This window comes from Hemicordylus capensis, chromosome 5 (genome assembly GCF_027244095.1).
Source record: "Hemicordylus capensis ecotype Gifberg chromosome 5, rHemCap1.1.pri, whole genome shotgun sequence".
Lineage (NCBI taxonomy): Eukaryota > Metazoa > Chordata > Lepidosauria > Squamata > Cordylidae > Hemicordylus > Hemicordylus capensis.
Window position 1 is genome coordinate 253586896 of NC_069661.1, and position 24707 is coordinate 253611602.

The 24707-nt window shown below is 45.0% G+C and overlaps 1 protein-coding gene across 2 annotated transcripts in view; it reads right to left on the minus strand.

Annotated features, from left to right (window-relative positions):
* The window catches only part of CHCHD3 (coiled-coil-helix-coiled-coil-helix domain containing 3), a 275812-nt gene that overhangs the window by 98946 nt on the left and 152159 nt on the right, over nucleotides 1–24707 (minus strand). The window contains exons 5-6 of one of the 2 annotated variants that reach the window (XM_053258021.1): nucleotides 6940–6954; nucleotides 3203–3286 (exon numbers count right to left, since the gene is read on the minus strand). In XM_053258021.1, coding sequence (XP_053113996.1) covers nucleotides 3203–3286; nucleotides 6940–6954 — 99 coding nt within the window. The remainder of the gene's footprint in view (nucleotides 1–3202; nucleotides 3287–6939; nucleotides 6955–24707) is intronic. The other variant, XM_053258022.1, reaches the window with a different exon arrangement.

The window sequence follows — 24707 nt, forward strand, 5'->3', positions numbered from 1 at the left end:
AATAAATGGGCAGTTTTCACAACTGAGGGAATTAAGTGGGGTCCCCCAGGGATCTGTACTGGGACCAGAGCTCTTTAACTTGTTCATAAATTATCTAGAAGTTGGGGTAAGCAGCAAAGTGGCCAAATTTGCATATGACACTAAACTATTTAGAGTAGTGAAATCCAAAACAGATTGTGAGGAGCTCCAAAAGGATCTCTCCAAACTGGGTGAGTGGGTGACAAAATGGCAAATGCGGTTCAATGTGAGCAAGTGTGAACTGATGCATATTGGGGCAAAAAAACCCCAATTTCACACATAAACTGATGGGGCCTGAGCTGTTGGTGAATGCCCAGATCTTGGAGACATGGTGGACAGCTCCCTGAAAGTGCCATCTCAATGAGTGGCAGCTGTGAAAAAGGCCAATTCCATGCTAGGAATCATCAGGAGAGGGACTGAAAATAAAAATGTTAATATTATAATGCCCTTATACAAATTTATGGTGCGGCCACATCTGGAGTACTGCGTACAGTTCTGGTCACAGTATCTCAGGAAGGACATTTTAGAACTGGAAAAGGTGCAGAAGAGGACAACCAAGATAATCAGGGGCCTGGAGTGTTTTCCTTATGAGGCTAGGCTACAGCATCTGAGGCTTTTTACTTTGGAAAAGAGGTGACTACAGAGAGACATGATAGAGGTGTATAAAATTATGCATAGAGTAGAGAAAGTGGGAAGAAATAAATCTTTCTCCTTCTCTCCCAACTCTTGAACCAGGGGTCATCCCATGAAACTGAAAGCTGGGAATTTTAGGACTGACAAAAAGGAGGCTCCTTTTTCACACAGTGCATAATTAATCTATGGAATTCTTTGCCATGGGATGTGGTGATAGCCACTAGTCTGGATGGTTTTAAGCAGGGCTTAGACAAATTCATAGAGGACAAGCCTATCAATGGCTACTAGTCTGATAGCTACAGGCCACCTCCAGCCATGGAAGGAATATTCCGCTAAATATCAGTTGCAGGGGAGCAACAGCAGGAGAGAGGGCATGTCCTCAACTCTTCCTTTGGGCTCCCCAGAGGCATCTGGTGGGCCACTGTGTGAAACAGGATGCTGGGCTAGATGGGCCTTCTTGGGCCTGATCCAGCAGGGCTGTTCTTATGTTATGTTCACTGTATGTTGTAGTTCTTGATGCATTACATTTATGGTTCAGACACCAGAAGGCTTATTAAATGGTGGTTGGCTTTGTACACTACTCCCGCCGCCACCCCCCCCTCCATTTTTCTACTCAAGCATTGTCAAGTCTGCCAATTATAGTCAGGGAGTGCGACTATCAGTGCTGGTGACCAGGCAGATGGTAAATTGTAAGACTGACTGAAACCCAGGTTATCCCAGCGTAAGCCCAGTGCATGATGCTGGTTCGGATTACAGCTCAGCTCAGGCATGGGCATCTAAAACACAGATGGCATGTTTGGTTTCTATCAACCTCATGTGCACAGTTCTGAAACATGCCAGACTGACAGGGCAGGGAATAATGACTGTGTGCTGGTTTTCTTCTATTTTTAACATCTGCACTTTGGAAATGAAATAATGATGGAGTATCTAGGAGCATCCTGCTGAAGGTATAGTGAGGGTTTCCATTCTGAGAGACTTCACTACTTCAGTCAATTTTCCCAGTAATTTGTCATTTGCCTTACAAGAATGGCAATTAGCCCACTATGGGCCCCTAACACAAATTAGAACCAGGCCTTGATGTCATCAGCTAGTAGGTTTTCATTCTACATTGCAAGACAGACAGACAGATATCATTGCATCCTCAGCTACTGTGCTTAGTTCTGAAAGTTCACAGGACTGTTTCAATATCAACGTGAATCAGGAGAATGTGGTCATATTTTATCTGGGTCTGAAGAGGAAAGTGTCCCTTTAGTACTGATGAATGAATCTCTCTCTTGAAATCTAAGGTGGGAAACACTTAAATAAACAAGTTTATGGCCGCAGCAGATATACTGCATAGGGAGGTGTGTGTTTGGTTTTTTTAAAAAAAAAACTCCTTTGTTCAGCTATTTCATCTTCCTTTGCTGCTGTGGAGTGTGCAATAACTCACAAGCTGTATTCCATCACTGACCTACAAATAGGAACAGCTGTTTAAGGAATCTCTTTCTTTTCTCATACCCCCCACAAGTATCAAGAGGTTTGGGGTGGGTTTTTTGGTGGGGGTTTTTTTTGCACATAAACAAAATTTATGGATGGCTATTGCCCACAAGAACTGAATTGTTTATGTTTTAGTATCCCAGCTGTCACTGGTGCACAGTCACTTTGTCCTGTATTAAGGCTCACCAAAAAGGTTGGTGCATCTTCACTCCATTCTCTGAAATATTTTCAAAGTGAGAGGCATCATCTGGCAGTGAATATGTATAACAACTCTGCTCTAAAAGGAGGACAGTGTGCTGACACTAATCTGTTCTATTGTCATCTCCCTTCATTATCAATGACTGCAGTGGTGTGGCTACTGCATGGAGAAACATGAATATGAAACTGCTAATTGGGAAAAGAAGCTAATAAAAAGAGCCAATTAATTATATGGAGGAGCTCTGACACTTAGTGATGCAATAAACACAAATGCCTCCTAACAGCAACCAGGGTGCTTGAATCAGTTTCAGATTTAATGAGCATGCTTTGCCAACATGGCCAGGGCTTGCCGGCTTTCTGTTCTGAAGGGTGCCCAAGCTGATGCCTCCTCGAAGGCCCAGCCTCAGCTCAGAGGTGCTGGGGAAACAGTCCGAACAAGCATTCTCTTCCGTTACCACTTCACAGATCCTAGGCTTGAACCTGGGCACTTTGGAGGACCAGAGGCATTCATAAAGTGGAGATTTAGCAATAGTTACCAACGAAACGGAATCACCATTTTATGGTGACTAACACCCGATTACTGCTTTATGGCAATATACATCCGATTGCCAACTGATCAGCATAATTAACACTAGGGGAGGAGGCACAGCTTGGTGACAGAGGACTTGTCTTGCACGCAGAAGGTTAGGTTCAGTCCCCAGCATCTCCTAAACATAACGGAGAAACACAAACACTTTCCAAAGCATAGCAGCTCTGTGACTTCGGCTTCCTTCCACCTCCCCCTGTACCACATGCATTTACGACTTAGCCAAAAAACTAAGTGGGTAACAGGAATTAACAGCAAACCCTTCATTAGAAGAGAATAAGCCACTCTCACCCTCTCTTCCAGTCGAGCCAGCTGCTCTTTGTAGTATGCATCATGCTTCTTCAGCTCTCTGTCTCTCTCTTCCAGCTGCTTGGCCTAAAAAAAGCATCACACACAAACAGAGAAAGAGAGAGAAAACTGGATCAAGAAAAAGCAAACACCAGCAAAGCAAAAGTCTGATATAAATTGTGCCCGTTAACTCCTGCAAGGAGATAGGAGCCACCGCCTGGATGGTTTTGCCAAGACAGTATATTAATAAGATCATGATTAGCACATTGAGAATGTTAAGTGCTTGGCCATTGTACTTCTCTGTTTGCTCAACAGCTGTGCCACAGTTCATCCAAACGGATCTGAGAAAAGCCGTAAGGCAGTGCCAAACAAACAGCACTGAAAGTAATTCCTTAATGAAATATCAGTAATGTGAATTGTAAAGAAAAGTACAGATTTTCAGAGCAAAGCTAAGGAAGACAGCATCCTTCTGTAACAGCATTCCGGACATAAGCATTACAAGGCTCTTACCGGAGTGTGGTCAAATATATACAACGAATCAAACTTCTGAACTGTCATTATTTGATGCCTCCTTCCAACACATATTCAGCTAAAACAATGAACTACTACACTACATATATAAAACATTTCCAAACTGATTTACCGCTGATATGGCTACTCTCCAAAGCATCTATGTAGTCTGAAAGAGCTGTGAGGACTAGCCGGCAGGCAGATGGTTTGGTAAAGATATGCAGTCCAGAACACCTCAGTCTATCTCTGGGAAACACATTGCTCAGACTGGGAGGGGGACGGGTGGGATCAACAGCTGTACTGGGCCTAACTGGGCCTCTTCTCCCTGCCCCTGATTACTTTAATCCAACCCACACCATAAAGGAGGTACAGGTTGAGAATCTTTTGTCCGGACTGCTTGGGACCAGAAGTGTTCCGGATTTCGGATTCTCCCAGATTTCAGAATATGTTCATAAATGAGATATCTTGGGCATTGAAGGTTACTGGGGGGTTTTCTCCAACAGCCCCTGGAGTTCCTTCCCACCTTCCAGCCAAGCTCCTTCCTGCTTCCCCTGCTTCCCCTCTTGCAGACCGGCTTGAGAAGCGTGTGAGTGGCAGTGCAATCACATTCACAAAACTGGCTTGGCTCCGCCCCGAAGGAGGACTCTTCCCCCGTTTGGAGCGCCATTGCAGACAGAGCCCCAGGTGCTGCTTTGCCTCCCTAGCCCCTAGCCTGCCTGCAAGTGCCCTTAAATGCCACCAGCAAACTGCCCGTCCATGTGGGAAGGGAAGAGGAGCTGAGGCTACAGGTCGAGAATCCAAGCGGAAAATACAAGCGGGGTTTGGTTTTTTTTCTCGACGTGGTGTCCGGATTTCAGAGCTTTCTGGACTTTGGGAGTCCGGACAAAGGATTCTTGACCTGTAGTCCACAGAGACCTGGAGTCAGCCTTGAGTAGTGGCCCTATGTTGCTGTCGAGACTCAACCAACAATTCCCTCTGCTTGTAATCTGCCACAGTGGCACAGAGCACAAGGCAATCGGCCCCTACTGCCAAAGCCCCTGATTCAAATCCCTAGAGTGCCTTATACAGTGCTGAGAATGCCCTGTTAGAGACTCCTAGCTCTCCTGCAAAGCCACCATTATTTCTCAGCAGTTACTGAGGCAAGCCATGGTAGCTAGAACCATTCAGGACTGGACCATAGACATGCTTGTCTCTGCACAGCTTGCAGCTGTACAGGAGATTGTGTTTGGCTGGATCATTACCCTTTCATAGCCAAGCAAGCTCCAAGAAACTGACCAGCAGTAACTAGGGAACTTTCGAAAGCATTCATTTATGCTATGTGGATCTGAGAGACAGATACAACTTTGTGCATTTCTAGCTAACACATCAGACTTTCATCTCTGAATAATCTTTATGCTCACAAAGCATTTCCCCCAACTGCTGATCAGAGGCTATTATTTTATTCCCTTCCTGTCCAGGGAAGGCTCCACAGGAGAAATAAGGTTTACAGACAACAGTCCTTGAGAGTGGAATACTTATCAAAGCGTCAGCAGAAGGATATAAGGCATTTTACCTCCAAGATACCAGTGAAATTTCAACTGAAGCTGATGATAGCCAGAATGTCACAGCCAATTAGTGATCTTATCTGAGCAGGTTCTCATCCTTCATCGGGCCCATTGCAGCCAGGCATCAATCCTGACAAAATGCACCACTAAGAGCGCACTGGCAAAACCATATAGGAAGCTAAGGAAAATGAAACCTTACTCCTTGAGGTTGCTCTGCTAACACACACCGCCAAAGTCATGCCAAAGAACTTTATGCTGTATCTGTCTTGCACACAAAGTTAAGCTGAGAAATTTATTTGGAATGCAGTGTGTATCTAACAAAGCATTCCTAAATCTTTCAAGATGGCCAACATGCTCAAGTGTGTGGGAGCTCTCCTTGTGAAAACTCAAGATGTTTTCACAATTTGTGAAACAAGGTCCTCTTTCCAACCTCTCTGATGCAGTCCCACTCAAATTAACTAGTTTCCTTAACCATGTTGAAGAGCAACTGGGCCTGAAACACACACCTTTTCACAGAATTGAACCTGCAACGTCTGGTCTTGACTCTTCTCTTCACTACAAATCTCATTTCAGTTGTTGTGCTGCTAATGAGGAACTGTCATAGACTGAGTCAGACCAGGCTCTAGCCACTCTGACGGGCAGCAGCTCTCTGGCAGAGATCTTTCCCAGCTCTGCTCTCTGAGATCCTTTTCACTGGAAGTGAAAAGGATCTATAAAATTACTTCTCTTAGCCACCCACCGCGGGGATGCGTGACTTTGGGGCGGAACTCTCGCGACACACTGCTAGAGTTCCTGGCAAAGACAGGAGCAAGGACGGAGAAACTGGGGCCCAATTGGAAAGGAGCCGCACGAGGGAAGCGGCAGGCCCAGAAGCGATGGGGAGGTGGCGGCCGTGGTGGCAAAGTGGCAGCGGGCCCAGCTGCGGTGGTGAGGTGCTGGCGGGGTGAGGAGACGGCCCAGGAGGGGACGGGACGGCTTTAAAGCCAGCTAGGAACCGCAGGCGGGGGCAGGGGGACCAGCCCGGGCGGGAAACGCCGGCTCCAAATACCGCACAGATGTTCTGCGCGGGGTCAGCTAGTATTTCTTAAATGCCTAAGAAATGGGGCGCTGTATGTCCAGAAAATCAACAGTGACAAGCCCCTGCTATGCAAGCTTACAATCTAAGCAGACAGACAGAGAGAAACCAAATCCATACAAAGCACTTGCTCTACCTCGGAGCTTTGGGTCCTTCCCTAACACAGGAAGCAGCTTTAGGCAGTCATCCCATTGTCTACCTAGCACACCACTGTCTCTCTGACTAGCAGCATCTCAACCAGGTCTCAGACAAAGGTTGTTCCCAGTGCTGTCACTTGAAATCCTTTAACTGAAAATGGTGGAGAATCAAACCTGCAACCTTAAACATGCAAAGCCTGTGCTTTACTTCTTTATTATTTCACCTTTTGGCTTTATTACACCTGGGGTGGCTAAGAACTATAGCTTCCTTTTACTTAAATTGTGGGGTTCATCTATGGACAGATTCCTGCATTAAGGGGGACCCAGCATTAGAATATTTCTTTGTGACTTTGCCCCACACATCACCTCGACAAGTCAGCCATCTGTCACTTGGGACTCGTTATCGCACAAGGATTGTGTGACCTACGATGTACATTCTGCTTGCATTATTGTAATCCTGATTTTATGGCTTACCTTAATTTCCATCTCCTGGGAAGCATGTAAATCAACAAAACAAAACCATGAATTTGTGAAACACAAGAAGATACGAACAGAGTAATAGGACATGCACCACACTTACACAAATACCCACGGTTTTGACCTCCCTAGATCACTTCTAGGGAGGCCAATTTGTTATGAGGCAGCTAACAAAGTTTATTATCATCATCAAGCAAAGTGCAAAACAAACCATGCCTCATATAAAAAAGGGCAAAATGCTCCAACAGTTTACATCTACAGGGTCATACTAGAGAATGCCAATATCTGAGGCTGATGTAAGGACAGTGCCAGGCTGCTGGGGACCCTGAAGCAAAGCCCTGCAGTGGGACCCCCTTGGCCCTCCACCTCTCATCAGGCCACCTCAGCTTACCTGAATGGGGGCCTGATGGCAGTGGAGAGGTAGTGGGGGTGACAGGCCAGCCAGGCCAGCAGCCGGCTGTTCCCTCCTGCCTTCATCTTGGAAAAGGGGGAGGTCCACCAAACAACACCTCCTCCTCCTCCTCTCCACCTTGAAGGATGGGGAAACAAGGAGCTGTTGTGTTCCCTACAACCACTGCCAAGTTCCTTGCTGGCAGCTCCTACTCCTCATTCACGGTGAACGGGGCTTCCTCCCAGAATCCCCTACATTATTGCAGGTACTCTGCATTTTTTAGACTCTGAGCCATTTGGGGAACAGGGAGCCATCATCTTGTTGTTATTTTTTCCTATGTAAACCACTTTAAGAACTGTTCAATAAAAAGTGGCATACAATTAATAGTAGTAACTAATTCTCTTTGTAGAGGAAGAGTGAGGAAAGCAGCCATGGCACCATGAGTCTATTGCAAGGCCCACCCATCTTCCCATCTGGAAATGGGCAATTTCAATATGTGGATGGGGTGGTAGGTGAGAGAAGGCAGTGATCCATGGGAGAGTTATGGTGCCGGTGTCTCCACCTGGCACCTCCCACATTGGCCCTGGGGCCTTGAGGGTCCGCCATGGCCCTTAGCCAGGGCCTAACTTGGTCAACCCCAATAGAGGCCTTAGGTTGATAATGAGATGGGTAAAACTGGCAAAGGTGCAGCAAAATGAAAAATGTCTGCACCCAAGGAAGAGATGAGAGCACAGAAGTGAAAATAATAATAATAATAAATTTCTGTTCCTGTTCATGTTCATACTTATCTAGGGATGAGATGCAGTGGCCTCATGCACAGAGATTTCACATTAAGAAGAGCTGGTCTTCTGGTAGCAAGCATGAATTGTCCCCTTTGCGATGCAGGGTTCATCCTGGTTTGCATCTGAATGGAATACTGCATGTGTGAGCACTGTAAGATATTCCCTGTGGGGATGTGGCCACTCTGACAAGAGCACCAAAATTCCAAGTTCCTTCCCTGGCAGCATCTCCAAGATAGGGCTGAGAGAGACTCCTTTCTATCACCTTGGAGAAGCCACTGCCAGTCTGGGTAGACAATACTGGGCTAGATGGACCAACGCTTTGACTCGGTAGAAGGCAGCTTCCTAGGTTCCTAGATCTGGGAGTGGCAGCCTCAACATGATGAATAGTAACAACTCACAATAACGTTTTTTTAAAACTCACCCCCAAAATGTCCCCCATAGATAGAAGAGTAACAGTCGTTCACCAAAGACAGGCATGAGAAAATCAGGACTGCTTCTAGTTAATAGATTTTTAACACATGGACTTCAGAGCTCACCTGTCCCTCTCAGTATGAAACTGCAGTCTCTCTTTACATCTTAAAACATGAGAGAGTTTGAGGACTCAATACCATGGAAAAAGGCAGAAAAAGTCACAAAGCAATTTGAATTTCCAACAATTCACAGCTCTAGGAAATGTAAGCGCATTAAAAAGCCACACACAAAAGGTCAGCTATGCATAATAAGTGGGGGGGGGGCCTGCAAGGTACCTAATCACAAACAAGTTTTCCCCACCTACTTCAATAGATCAATTAAAAGCAATTGCCTAGACCTCTCTGCAGGAAAACAAAAGCAGCAAATTAACAGACCTGCTGCTGTGGAACAGGGATGGAGAAAGAGAAAATGAAAGGGACTCTAAAAACTAGGAAACACACACGTGTGTGCACACACACACACTGCAGGGCATAATTCAGGTTCATCCATGCATTTTTATCACTGGACTGCTCACCAGTCAACATGTCAACTGAATCTGCTGGGGCGGGGTGGTGGGGTGGGGAGAGATCAGGTCCGAGGGGTCCAAGGAGATGTGAAAGTTCCCTGAGCTGTGTATGATCTGGGATGGTCCCACTCACAAATGTAAGTAGATGGACCAACTGTCTCACTCAGGATAAGTCAGCTTCCTATGTAACATATATGGAATTTGCTGCCACAGGATGTGATGATCACCACCAGCTTAAATGGCTTTAAAATGAGACAAATTCATGGAAGAGGAGAGGGCTGTGTCTGGCTGTTAGCTGTGGTAGCGACACAGAGCCTCCACATTCAGAGGCTGCATGCTGCAGAATCCTTTTAACTGGAGAGGGAGGCTAGGACCCAGGACCTTCCACATGCAAAGCACAAGCTCCAAAGGTGAACTACAAGCTGTGTCGCCTAATTTTTTATCAGGGGCTGCCAGGTTCAAGCAGACTCTTAGTCACTATGCTGTACTAGCCCTGTTACAGTCTCCCTGGCATGAAGAAATTAATTTCCACTGCAAGAAAACTGGTGTATGGTTCTCTGTTCTATGAAAGGAATGGCAGGAATTGCCAAGTTCCAGACATGATTCACAGGAGCAGTATACACCAAGTGGCCCATGACATTTGTACTTCCCAAATAATGCAAAGCAAGCAAAAATAAGATCCAAATTTAAAATAAATTAAAAAAACCAGAAGCCACAGCAACATTTATACAGCCGACAGCATAAACATGCCACTGGCAGCAAATTCACTGCTGATATACACACTGGCAAGGTAATATCATATTTATGGGGCTGCAGAACATGATCTCAGCGAATATCAATTAGCCGTAACAAAATAATTAACAGTGGCTATGTATTCAATTAGCTGAATGTTGCACTTTAGTTGTAAATGAGAAACCGTACGAGGTTCACTGCTTCTTTTCAAAGTAGTTCTAATAAAGAAAACACTGAGCTTAGGAACACCTTGAAGGAGGGGGTCACATCTGAAACCACCATCGTAAACTCTCAGATACCCCAAATCAGTGCTAAATCAAGGACTGCAAGAAGTTACTTCAAAGGCCTATGTTCAGATAGCGTCTCCTCTAACTTCAGGGTTTCCATGAAATGTATGTGTACATGCACAGAGTTCTCTACTGTATTTCCCTCGCAAAGGCAGCAAATGTAGAATTGTTCTGAATGGCAGCCGTCAAGCTGCAGAGAGGAGCTTTGTCCTGTATTCCCTTTGTGCAGTAATAGGTTGGTGGCAGTCAATGACTTCATCTCTCAGGGAAGGAATATAAGAGATCAAGATGTTCACAAAAAGAAATCTTAGCACATAATGACCAAAAAAACCCCTAAACCCTCAAAACAGCAGCCAGATCTGGGAAAGAAGATTATACTCAAATAGAACAGTACCTCAAAGAACAATACTGAGTACCAACTCACTCCTTCAGTATATCTGAGGAACTACTTATGAAGGGATGTGCATTAGTCTTTGGAACTGTACTTGCAATCAATAAGTAACTATGCATAGCATCAGCATTCACTGGAGCTGAGCCAAACATTCTCTTAAAAGAATCCACCTCAAAGGGGGGGGTTCCCCCAAACTGTCTCCCCATTTTATCTTCCTGGTACCATCACATGACAGTAAGTTCTGCTGGCTTTGATGGCCACTGCCACCCCCCACCCCTTCTTGCAACATTAGCATGGGGTGGTGAAATGGGGGGGGAGTGGTATCTATCTATCTATCTATCTATCTATCTATCTATCTATCTAATTTGTACACCGCCCCAAACCTTCATCTCTGGGCAGTTAACAATAGCATGAAACAAGTTAAAAACATATACAAAAACTTTAAACAATTTAAAAATCAACCACGAATTAAAACCTAAAAATTTTAAAGAGCAGAAAAAGCTTGGGTAAAGAGGTGGGCTTTCAAATGCTTTTTAAAAACTGTCAGAGATGGGGAGGATCGTATCTCAGTAGGGAGTGCATTCCACAGTCTTGGGGCAGCAACCAAGAAGGCCCGCCCTTGTGTGGCCACCATCCCAGCTGGCGGCAACTGGATACAGATCTCTCCAGATGACCTCGGAGCGGGGGGGGGGTCATAATGAAGAAGATGCTCTCTTAAATACCCAGGGCCTAAGCCATTTAGGGCTTTATAAGTTATAACTAGCACTTTGTATTTTGTCCAGAAACCTATTGGCAGCCAGTGTAACTCCATCAACAAAGGAGTGATGTGGTCTCTCCGAGATGACCCAGAGACCAACCTGGCCACCACATTCTGTACCAACTAAAGTTTCCGGACTATGTACAAAGGCAGCCCCACATAATGCACATTGCAGAAGTCAAGTCTGGAGGTTACCAGCATATGTACCACTGTTTTGAGGTCGTTCATCTCAAAAAACGGACGCAGCTGGCGTATCAACCAAAGCTGATATAAAGCCCCTCTGGCCACCACCTCAACCTGAGATACCAGGGAGAGGTGTGGATCCAGAAGCACTCCCAGATTGCGAACCTGTTCCTTTTGGGCTCAACTCTGGTATTCAGAGTAAGAGGTGGAACTCAATGCAAGTTTGGGAATGTGAGATGATCCTTGGTTCATCATAGCTTAAAGTCATAGACAGAAAAGGAGGGTGGAAGTAATCCACAGGTCGGCATGTGTTTACTCAGACCTAGGAGATTTGAGTTCAAGTTTCCTCTGGGAAATTTTCTAGAGAACAAAACTTTTCAAAGTGCTTACACATAAAACTTATTACGTGTCACGTCCCATCAATTCACACAGCATGACTTCAAAGGGACATCCTCAGAAAAGGAGGCCAAGTCACAGGACTTCTGCCTCTCAGAGTAGAGCCTGCAGTTTCTGCTTCAAGAAGATGAGAAATACTGTACAACCACTGCCCTTGGGATAGCTTACTAGGCTCCCCAAACAATGATGCTGAAAGGCCCAACTCTTTGCGAGTGTTACAGGGAAGAGTGTCTACACCACAGTGCAAGGCCTTTCTGTTTCTGAATAAAGACCTTTGATTTAAGCGTGATGAGGGTCAGTCCTACAAGTGCATGAGCAACCGATGGTGTTTTAGGGTCAGCTATGAAGGTCTTCAGTTGTTGCCTGGATCTTACCTGTGCAACACCCTTTCTGGCCAACTATTCTTCTTTAGTCTTGAGTTCTAGCTACTTGGCTGGACAGCTTCCCTACTGTTTCAGCAACCTGTCCTGGAATTTGCACCCTGCTGTGCTATTCAGATAGACTGGGAATCTGAGCCTTGCACATCTGCTATTCACCGGAATGGGACCACTGACTCATCTATCGTAAGAAATACAAAGTATTTTAATTCCTCTGCATTTGCAAAAAGCAATTTAGTGATCTGATATCAGTCCCCAATAGAGCCCAATTAACTCATTGCTGAAAAATATGCAGACCACACACCCACATATGCATTTGATAATTATTTCCCAGCCGGTGCAGTCTGAGGATGTGGACAGTACTGACCACATGCTCCCTTAAATCTTGCTTGTTCTAACTAATTAAATCATCACTTGATTATATCAGCCAAGTGAGGAGGCCTGGCCAATGTGGGTAGAAAGAGTTGGAAATGCCTCCCTAGGGAAGCACATAGTACCAAATGCTGTTTAAAAATATGGCACTAGTAGAGAAGCTTTCTCTGACACCCACTAGTGTGTCAATCTTACCATTTGGGGACTGTGGCTGGAGATACCCAACATGAGAAATTCCCTGAGGATACCAGTTATTTTGACGCTTTTCAGTCAGGCTTCTAACTTTGTTTTGAGAATGAAACTGCCTTGGTCACCCTGGTGGAGGACCTATACCAGAAACAGGACAGAAGAAATACATCCGTCTTGGTTCTGCTGGACTGTTCAGAGACTTTTGACACCATCAACCATGGTATTTTTCTGAGCCAACTGGCCAAGTTGCTCTGTTCTGCACTAGTTCTGGTCCAATCTGAATGGCAAGGGCCCAGAATGCAGTTTAGGGTACTACTATTCAGTCAACGTGGCCATTAACCTACCAGGTTGTGCCCCACATTATTAAAAATCTACATGAAAACACTGGAAAAATCTGACCCGAGGCATTGACTGTGCTTGGTTTTTAATTTGTACTAACTTAACCCGTGCAGAGCATCTGTGTGCTAGTACTTGATTGCTCCCCTCATCCCCTGCCACAGCCCCCCTCACCTCAAAGATTTCTCCACCCTCACCTGAGCTGCACACCTGCTCCTCCTCCTCCATCTGGTTGCTTCCATCCCCCTCACCCCTCTTGGCCGCAGCTGCAGCGCTGTTGGCACCTATTGGCCAAGCTGCAGCCCCCCATCCCCAGAGACCTCCGCACCCTTGCCCGAGCCCTGCTCCTCCCCACAGGAGCAGCAGTGGTTGACCAGGCCCTTCCTCGCTGCCACCGCCACCATGACCACATTTTCCTCAGGCGGCCATCAGGCCTGGGCTCATCCCTTGCATGCCTAACTCCCTCCACCGATGGCCCAAACAGCCGCAGTGGTTGACTGGGCCCTTCCTTGAAGCTGCCGCCATGGCCACTCATTCCCCTCAGGCCACTGATGGCTCAGGCCCATCCCTTGCCCTTCCTTCTTTCTCTATTCCCCTCCCCTTCTCTCTCTCTCTCTCTTCCACTCGCTTTCCCCGTCTTTCCTCCCCTCCCTTCTTCTCTCTCTCTCTCTCTGCCCCTTCCTGTGTTAATAGGTCTTGTTCACCTTGTTTCCTCATCTAATTCACACAACAGCAGCCTCCTTCTCCTGAAGGGGCTCTTTCCTCCCTTATGACCCGTCTCTTCACAGACTCCTGCCCACTGTCTAAGGATATCTGTCTCTCTGACAGATAGGCAGACAGGCAGAGAGACATCTCTCCTCTACAATCAAGAACATCTTCCAACCAGTAACAGTTGCATTCCAACTGACCTTAACCAACACAGGCTCCGCCCCCCCATATAGATATGGAATCCCCACTGCTCAATCACCATGGTGCTTCTGCTCTCACAGGCTCCTCCTCTCTATCCACAAATGGAATCCCCACTGCCCAATAAGGTGCTTTTGCTCACAAACTCTCGCGAGAGCTGCCATGCACAGGATTAGCCACGGGTATGCCTTAGAGAATTAGATATATAAAAGATAGACAGACAGACAGACAGACAGACAGACAGATAGATAGATAGGAGATACTTAATTGTGATGTTTATTTTGCATTATATGCAGGAGACATTTTTGGTGGGAAAATAACTTGAAAAAATTAGCCCAATTAATTTTTTTTAAATATGGAAGTGAATAATGAATTATGAACAACTGTAAAAGAATGGTTCAAGGGATATATAAAAAGGACTTCTCCCTCCACTGTTAATTCCGAATGGTGCCAAATTTTGCCAAGTCATTTAGACTCCTAGTAGGTTGCCAGTTCGAATCCCCGCTGGTATGTTTCCCAGACTATGGGAAACACCTATAGTGGGCAGCAGTGATATAGGAAGGTGCTGAAAGACTCATACTGCGTCGGAGGAGGCAATGGCCAACCCCTCCTGTATCCTACCAAAGACAACCACAGGGCTCTGTGGTTGCCAGGAGTTGACACCGACACAACTGCACACTTTACCTCTACCTCAGATAAGTTATGCTTCCTTCACCCCCATACTTGCCATTTACTTTATTGCCATTCACTCTATTGACCCACTGATCCCAATGCCCTTGTAGTAAAGTCCCCGACACGCCTGTGCACATCCCTAGTGCAGGTAAGCGTTCAAAATATGATCAGTAATCTTTTCTTAAATGTTTACTGAACTCTCAGAAAAGGTTTTAGAGATCCAATTCATTAGCGTTTGTCTTTGACAAAACCTATCACTCTATATTTACCATGCCACATTAGCAATCTGTAACAGTAGCAACAGTTCCCATTTCTGCTTGCTAAACCACTTCCTCTTTATTCCTAAGGAGGAAAGAAGAATGGAGGGATGGGTCAGATGAAGGATGAAACAATCTCCCTGTCTGAACAGCCAACAACTGACAAGCTTCATGTTTGTAAAGGGAATAAAGACCTGTCCATCAAAACCGACTCAACAAGACTGCCCGATGAAATGCTAAGTGAAAGAACAAGGGCTTTTTGCACCGAATAAAGCAGAAGGTCATATAAAGTGTCTGTGGGCCTTCAGGCACCGAACTGCGCTTCAAAGGAAAGGTTAATGTCAAAAAGGAGGGTAAACAGAGCATCTGCACTAAAGCACAGGGCCCGTGAGTTGGAAAAATATCTGAGTTCTAGTAGAATATCTGCTGGTGGGGTTGTTTAAACAACAGGGTCAGTAAACACTATAAAAATAATCTTGCTGTGATATGCCCACTTGGGAGCATGGAGGTTATAAAACAGACAGGCTGGAACTTGGGGAGAGGAGGAACAGCTAGGACACCAAGATTACCAGCCTTCCACTTCTATGAAGCCTACTGATTTTTAATCAATCAGTTTTAGGCCACATAACATTATGTAGGCTTTAACTACCGCCACCCATTTATCACCCACTGCATCCCAGCGGTTCCCAAAGTTTCAAACTAGATTACCAGGTTCACCATGCTTCAAAGTCCGGGTTGCAACACCATTAAGCACTTTCCTATTTGACTCCCGTTTCTTTGTTGGCTCTTCCCCAGCCTTCCCTTGTGCATGTGAATGAAGGAGAATGCATTTGTGGGATTGCATGAGACAGGCTCGACAGACAGTCCGTGGGAAAAGAAGAAGTGGAGGGATGAGGGGAAGAAGAGGCAGTTCTTTTCCTCTGTAATAATTATTGTAACTGTAATAATATTTATTAATAATAATAATAATAATAATAATCTGTAATAATTATTGTAAAAGAATGAAAGTGTCCTTAAAGAAAAACCCAGCTCATTCACGACAAAAACAGAACAATGCCAGCTGAAGACTAAAGAATAATAGTTCAAGGATAAACTTGCAAAGCAACCTTGGAGTGATGTTCTGTGGACAGGATCCAAAGAATGAACATAGGCATACAAGGCAGAATTCCAGCTGCAGCCAGAGCTTTACTTTCTGATGTATCTGCAGTGCTTCCTGCTATCAAAGGGACTACCATCTTTTAAAATTGCACAGTGGATTATCTTTTACATAGAGATATAGGAAGCTGCCTTAGAATCAGACCATTGGTCCATCTTGCTCAATATCATCTACCGAGACTGGCAGCGGCTTCTCCAAGGTTGCAGGCAGGAGTGTCTCTCAGGCCTATCTGGGAGATGCCAGGGAACTTGGAGCCTTCTGCATGCAAGTACTCTTCCCAGAGTGGCCCCATGTCCTCAGGGGAATATCTTATGGGGATCACATGTAGTCTCCCATTCAAATGCAAATCAGAGTGGACCCTGCTTAGCAGTGTTCTCTCTAAAAAAATTTCATCTGTGTGTGGAATGAATTTTGTTCTGGGCGGCAGTATCAAGGCAATGTGTGTGCATGTATATTCAGATTGGGACTGTCCTGATTCTGTATGAGTGGGATCTAAAATTAACTGAGCGGACATCAAAAAACTTGTGTGTGCACATGCCTTAGAGGGAACATTGCTGCTTGGCCAAATGAACAATTCATGCTTGCTACTACAAGATAGGGATGTGGCCTGAACTGGTTCGGTGCCTCAGGATGAAAGCACCGAACCGGTTTGGGTGGCACACTTGAGCTGGTTTGGTGGGGCAAGGATCGGTTCTTTTAGAAAGAAGGAGTGTAGGTGCTTACCTGCTCCACTACGGCCCCACTGCTGGCATGCCAGGACCGGCGCTGGCATGCCAGGACCGGCGCTGGCATGCAAACGGCGCTGGCATGCTTGTTCCTAGCAGCCTGCGCGTAGCATCAGCATACACATGGCTGCAGCGCATGTGCAGTAGCCATGTTCATGCTGACATTGCACACAGGCTGCTGGGAACAAGGAAACAGCTGCGTGCTGTCTTCTGTATGCCAGCACAGGTCCCAGGTGGGCAGTGGAGCAGAGGCACAGGTAAGTACCTGCGCTCCTTTTTAAAGGAACTGATCCCAGCTTCTCCTGTGGCTGCCAATCCAACTCACGCACATCCTTACTACAAGGTCTTGAAGGGTGGGAAGTGCAGCAGCAACACCAGGAATTAAGATTCCAGCTGCACATGAACTTATACACCATTTCCCTCTGTGGCAGAGGTGTCTCCAGTTCTCCTCAGAGACAATTTATAATCGTCCATGTCTCTACTGCCAGCAGATTAACATGGAAGTCTGGCCCAACTTCACCCAACACAGTCCCTCAGATTCTTCTAGCAAGCTTCTATTTGCTAAAATATGATGGAAGCCAAAAGGGACATACTGGCCAACATCCAGACTAACACAGTTCCCAGCAACGTTGCAGAGGTGAGCACTGTAAGATATTCCCCTTAGGGGATGGGGCCGCTCTGGAAAGAACATCTGCATGCTTGCATGCAGAAGGTCCCAGATTCCTTCCCTGGCATCTCCAAAATAGGGCTGGGAGAGCCTCCTGCCTCTAACCTTGGAGAAGCCACTGCCAGTCTGCGTACAATACTGAGCTAGATGGACCAATGATCTGATTCGGTATAAAGCAACTTCCAATGTTCCTATGAAGCATTTGTTAGCATTGTTAAAAAAAAAAGGAAAAAAAAGGCAGCCAAGCAAGCCGCCTAGCTTACATAGCTAGAGATCATCATCTTACTTAAATGCTCTCACCTTGATTAAAAACACAAGGTTCCATGAAGGAAACAGTGGCTCACATGGTAGCATGAGCTCAAACATGGATACCTCCATGAGGCTGAGATAAGAATGTATTTATCAGTCATCACAATGATGGGAACAGATGAGTTGCTTCTATGCCGACTTTTGATGTGCATGTTCCAGTTCAACCAGCACCTTCCAGTAGCAACACAAGCTATTAGAAAGCACACAACTTATTCTTTCTTTTTTAATGTTCGGGTGTTCGTAAGGTTTTACACTTAAGTTTTTGGTCAGTAACAGTTTTATGGCTTTTCAGTAAGTGACAAAACATTTTTTTTAAAAAAGTGAATTCTAAATACTTTTCTTGTTTTTTTCTTCCTTCCCACCCCCCATCCACATTTTTAAGGCCTTTGCAACTGCCAAGGCTTTGCTACCCCTACCCATCTCTCTTGAGGGTTTATAAGGAATAGCCCTGTAATAAGAACTGAACTGAACCCACTAGTATGTTACTCGTAGTTGCTGGAGGGCTATAGCCCACCTCCAGCCTCAAAGGCAGGATGCCTCCGAGTACCAGTTGCAGGGGAGTAAAAGCAGGAGAGAGGGCATGCCCTCAACTCCTGCCTGTGGCTTCCTGCAGCATCTGGTGGGCCACTGTGCGAAACAGGATGCTGGACTAGATGGGCCTTGGGCCTGATCCAGAAGGGCTGTTCTTATGTTCTTATATTCCAGTGCCCTTCAGCCTTCTGTTTCTTTCTATGAGTTTTATCACTATCACCTAAAAGCTTAGAATGTGCTTAGAATTAAGACAAAAGGATTGTGCAAGTGGAATATAGCAGTACCAGGTTGAGTCCAACAGCACAGAGCCTTCTCCAGTGCTCACCTTGTGTGTTTCATTATAGAAGTCATATTATCAAGCCCTGCTTGGGAGCAACAGTTCAATTTCTCAAGCAGAGGTCTTTCCCCATCCTGCAATCACAGATCCTATCAGCTGGAGATGCCAGGGAGTGACCTTGGATCTTCCTAAGTGTTAAGCCTACCACTCAGCTATGGCCTTTCAAACCTAATAAACTGTCAGCACATCCCAATATAGGTTTCTAATGAGTTTATCAAGAGATATTGGCATAGACATCCCCACATAAAATTGATACTTTCTCTCCCCAACACCAAATCTTAACAGCAGTCAGAAAAACAAATGAAATTGCCCTAAGGGAGAAGACAGAAATAATAGGCAGGATCCAGATTACATTAGTCATGTCTTAATTACCACGGAAATTAATGACTCGTATATTTCAATAGCACTTTGTTACAACTTAGTCTGGATCCTGTCCAAATTTTTACAGCAGTGGGGTCAATTTGAAAATGCCCTTAGTGTGTTCATTCCAAAGTATATACTGCTCCTCTTCAAGGCAAAACAATAGAAAAAATTATTCTGCTAGTTGGCTTCACTCTGTTCTTATTGGCTGGTGTTAACAAGAATCCTGCTCCTTCCAGCATCAATTTTTCATTTCTATGAAAATGTTACCGAATTCTTCTCTCTTTAAGGCAATGAACAAACAGATATGCATTCATACAGGGTTTATAAAAGGAGTATAAGCAACAAGTTTGAAACAGGGAAGAAGAGGCAAGACTGATGGGTAAACCCAGTATCTGATTTGCTAGTTATGCACATATGATGTTTAAGTTGTGCAGCCTGGAAGAAGCCAGGCTCACTTTATAGCCGAGCAATGTACTGTGAGCTCTCTTTTTCACTTAAACCTGTCTTCGCCCTGAGACACCCATACATCCAGAGAGAACTTAAAGTTACCTTGTCTTTGCTCACCAACTTCACCTCAGAAGGATCTTGGTCAGGGTTTTGATAAAAATACACCTGATGGTTATAAATACTGAAATATGGGGGGGGATTTAAAATATATATATTATACTACAACAGATTACCATCCAAATTATTTAATGCAGTCCAACATTGAAGACATAATCTCTTGGCGGACTTATCCTTGACCTTAGCATCAAGATGGGAATGTCTGCTTTGTTGATTTTGTCAGTGCTTTCTCTACAAGTCACAAAGATCATTATGTGACAAAGAAATTATTTATAGTACATTTGTTTGACTTGTGATTCTCTGCACACGGGCAAACCAATGTACTGTAACTATTTCCACAATCTTAATGATTCACAAGGCAGTTATCCAAAGGAACGTTGGTGTGGTTTTCTCAGCTCTGTGCAGATTTTTCTATGCTTTCAGATTTTTGAAAGTAACCTGAAATAATACTAACCTGCTTTCCTCTGCTTCATTTTAATTCAAGCATTGCAGCGCTCCTAGAAGCAGTTTGTCTACACTACCTGCAAAATGTGGCAGCAAAAAATACGAAGGCTGCGCCATTTAATCAGGTAGATAAAATTGATTTTTAATCAGCTAAAAAGGGGCTCCCAACTAATCAACCAGGAGATTATTTTTTTTAAATGGGAGTCTGAATTCAAGCCCTTATAAAAACCTGCAGAGGGCAAGCAACACCTTTAAAAGAAGGCTTCCCTTGGTTTTTCTCAGAGAGGAGGGAATGCCTCTTCCAAAGTGATACCATAGTTATATACATGTTCATCAGCTAAACACAAAACAAAGTATCTTCTTGCTTCAGAACAATTTTTTACCCATATGCAAATTTAAATTGACACTCAGTCAACTAAAACTAATATGCTTAAGTTTTCTTTAATGAAGTGGCAGCCTCAACCAAAATCCAGAAAGATCAAAACTTAGAGGTGACAGACCATTGCCAGAACCATATGCAGGAGTCCACTACTCAAGATGATGATTCACATTAGATAAACCAATGAGATAAAAAGATTATGCAACAAATCCAAACGTGATGTCAGGATCCACCCTGACACAGCCAAGGCAGCTTCGGACAAGGACTCTCTGGACACTGCCCCCAAGAGAGCTTTGGATGAGACAAGCTGGGGCAATATCATCAAGGGCCCCTAGTCATCAGCCTCCTGGAACCTCCCTGCACACTTCCGGACTCACTAGTAGACCCCCAAGAGAATTCTGCTGGGGAGGGGCCGCGGGCAGATCCCCATGCAGTTGGCAGGAAGTCTCCATCATTTCTGCATGGCCCCCCAAGAGCGAAACCACCACCAAACACAGGCCAACCTGCAACAACAGCAAAGACACACTCAACTGGCAGCACTCAACTGGCAGATCTACTTGTGAGGAAGAAGTCTCCTTAGGAGGAGCAGTAGAACTTGAACCAGCTGCAACAAATAAGGGTATAAGAGGCCAGCTACAGGGTGGAGACACATTAAAAATTCTACTTAAGCCCTCCTGACTCTCAGAATGGCTGCTGGTACAAGAGCTCTCATAACTGTCTCCCCCTAGTCTCTGACCACCTAGTATCTAGTTCCCAGCCCTCTGGCTGACCTACTCACTGGAGCCTTCCTCAGGTCTTCCTGTGATCCCCTGTACTAGGAACGCCCAGGCCCCTGCCCAGGCTGCACTCAAGCCCTCATCCCAAGCCGGAACTCCTCTGGACCAGCCGAGCCAGACCCGCGTGTATTACTGACCAGACCCTGCATATCCTCCCCCCCCCACCGAAATTTAACCAGACCCTGCATATCCTAGTAAAGGCAGGACACACAGCTCAGCTTCATTTAATTCTTCGAAGTAAACTCACTTCCCAGAGAAGAGGGTAGTAATTTGAATAAACTGCCCTGAGCCATTTTTGGAAAGGTGGTATATAAATCAAATAAATAAATAAATCACAGCCATTCTAATTCCTTATTAGCAAATTATCTACCATCAGCCCACAGAATGACTCCCAAGTTACAAATGGCCAGAAAGACTTACTGTGATTTAGAGTAAAGCTAACAAGAAGGCAGATCAGCCATTTCAATGTCTCTCTTTATGTTAAGATGAGATTAAGGGGACAGTCAGTGAAGAGGGAACTTGAAATGCAGCAATATTGATACTGACTAAATGGACTGTTAACCTGAAGAAATCACGGCCACAACAATCAACAAAGAAAGTAGCTTTGTAGAAATTTTAAGTGTATCAATTGCTTATTAATTAGAATATCAAGCTTTTCATTTAAAAAATAAATAAATGTACATAATCTTTTAGAGCACAATTTTTGAGAGTGAATTTTATTTATTCTTTTTGCTTTATTAAACAGATGTTACATCTGTGTGTCATGCTAGGATAAAAATAGCACCCAAACCTAATTCTTAGATTAAAAGGTGTTGGGAAGATTCATTCCTGATGCTAGTTTCTTCAAACATCTTCACAAGTTGAACATTAACATCCTCTGCAGATGTTGGGGAAGGAAACTGGGGAATGGATGGAATGGATGATAAACTAGGATTTGAGTCTACAGAAATGACTAAGCTAACCCAAAGAGAGAAAAGGTCTTGCCCCCTACCCCATCCCAGGGTAGGTTAGCTGTGTCTGCCATCCTGACAAGTCATAAGAAGAACTCAATGCACATCAGGTGCAGATGTATGGAAACATTATTGTCTGCATCTACCTTAGGTTTTACCTATTTCTATTTCACCACCTTACTTTTCACCCAACAAAACCTGCTCTGCTGGAATTCATAGTCTAACCGTGGAACACAACACTGAAATATCTATCTATATTATTAATTCCTGTAGACTATTAATTCCTGTAGATGGACCAGGGGCATGCATGTGGATGTGGCAAGCCATGCCCCCCTGAAGCCACAACCAATGGCGGGCCCAGAGGGGGAGACTGCCAGCAACGAGGAAAAATGGCGGCGGCGATGAGGTGGGCGGAGATGGTGTGAGGCTGCGGCGGGGAGAAATAATGGCGGTGGCTGGTGATGGCGGCTAGTGGCAGGCGGTGGCCCCATGAGGGAGCCCGGCGGCGGCATGCCCCGGCAGAGGAGGCATGCAGGCGAAAGTGGCAGGGAGGGAGGGAGGGAGACTGGCGGGGAGAGAAAGCGCTGCCAGGGAGCAGGGAGGGAAAGCTGCCGGTGGCGGGAGGACGACGGGGACCTTCGGAACGATGGGGAATGGACTGGGGCGGAGGGGGAGGAGATGGCAGGGAATGGCCTGGGGAAGGATGGGGAATGGCTGGGGCGGAAGGGTGGGGGGAAGTGGCGGGGCCCGACAGGGCAGAGACAAACTAGCAGCACAGATGCTATGTACTGGGTCTGCTAGTTAAATAATTAAAACCTGTTTCCTTATCTCCTGCCTCCAAATACTGATTAACAGGAGGAGACTCTGTTGTTCTTGAAGAGCTAAATGCATTATTAGGTCCATTTTCACCAGCAGGGAAGTAACTTGCCTAGGGAGCAAGTGGTTGCCAGTTTGAATCCCTGCTGGTATGTTTCCCAGACTATGGGAAACACCTATATCAGGCAGCAGCGCTATAGGAAGACCCTGAAAGGCATCCTCTCACACCGCACGGGAGATGGCAATGGTCAACCCCTCCTGTGTTCTACCACATGGCACTGTGGTCACCAAGAGTCGACACCAACTCAATGGCACAACTTTACCTTTACAGATGACTCTGATCTACAGCTAAGCAGCTGTTGTAAAGGGGTGGGGGACCTGATAAAACGTGTTCTGCCTAGAATCAGCTACAGAGCAAATTTCTAGGTTTTTTTGTACCTGAAACAAACACAATGATTTGTTTCACCCACTACCCCAGACTAGGGACATGTACAAACAGGGTTGATATCAGTGGTCCTGTTTTGGCTCACAAGCTGAAGATTTACAAAATCCCAGACTTTAAGTCTGAATTGAATAAACCTCCCGTGTCAATAAACAAATGGTGTGTATCAGAGTTCACTGTAGCACCTTATTCTCCCACATGTGTAGCAAAAGCCTCAGTTATGAGTCACTGTGAAGAGCAATGAAGAAATGTCTATGTATTAATGAACATTCAACAACAACAACAATTTATATACTGCTTTTCAACAAATGTTTCCAAAGTGGTTTACATAAAGCAATAACAATTCAATAAATAAATAAGATTGATCCCTGTCCCCAAAGAACTCATAATCTAAAAGGTAACACAAGATAAACACCAGCAACAGTCACTGGAGGTACTGTGCTGGGGATGGATAGGGCCAGTTACTCTCCTCCTGCTAAACAAAGAGAATCACCACATTAAAAAGAGTCTCTCTCAAATTCGCCTGAAGGTTTTGCTGCCCTTGCACTTTGATGGTGGAAACACCCCAGGCGTAGCACGGTCATACTGAGACTGCTACCTTTATATAATTCTAAGAACATGTATATTGATCGGTGGCAAGTAAGTTCACAAATTGTGATGTTTGTTAGCTTTTCTTTAACCTTGAACTATTATATTTTGTAGTACAGTATTCACATTTTTACCTTGCTTTCAAGGAGCACAAGAGGGTCAACCCATTTAATCCTCTCAATAACCCTGCAAGGTAGGCTAGGCTAAAATGGCAACTGGTCCAGAGTGATTTAGTGAACTTCACGGCCATGTGGGGATTTCAACTCCAGTCTCCCTAGTTTAATTTGAACACTATCTGCTACACCAAATGGATATTGGGACATAAAAATGAATTTTCAGTTTGCTCTTGAAAATGTTGAAAAGTTAACTGGAATAACCCTGAAATATGCAACATGGGCATTCTATTTCTTGCAAGCCCCTCTGAAATTATCTGGAATTGTGCTACCCATATTTACCCAAAGAGAAGACAGCCCTGAATTTAAGGTGACACCCTTTAAAAAGCGAGGTTACCCAAAAAGAACAGCACTCTGAATTGAAGACAACCCTGCCCCCCCCCCCCATTTCTAACATCAAAGAACTTTGGGGAAAAATAGCCTTGGATTCCAGTAAATACAGTACTTCCATTAATTTCAATGAGGTTTGCAAAGAGAAAGTCCTAGGTGAATTGGGCCCACGATAATCAGCAAAAGACAGCTAACCTAATCTCTCCATCTC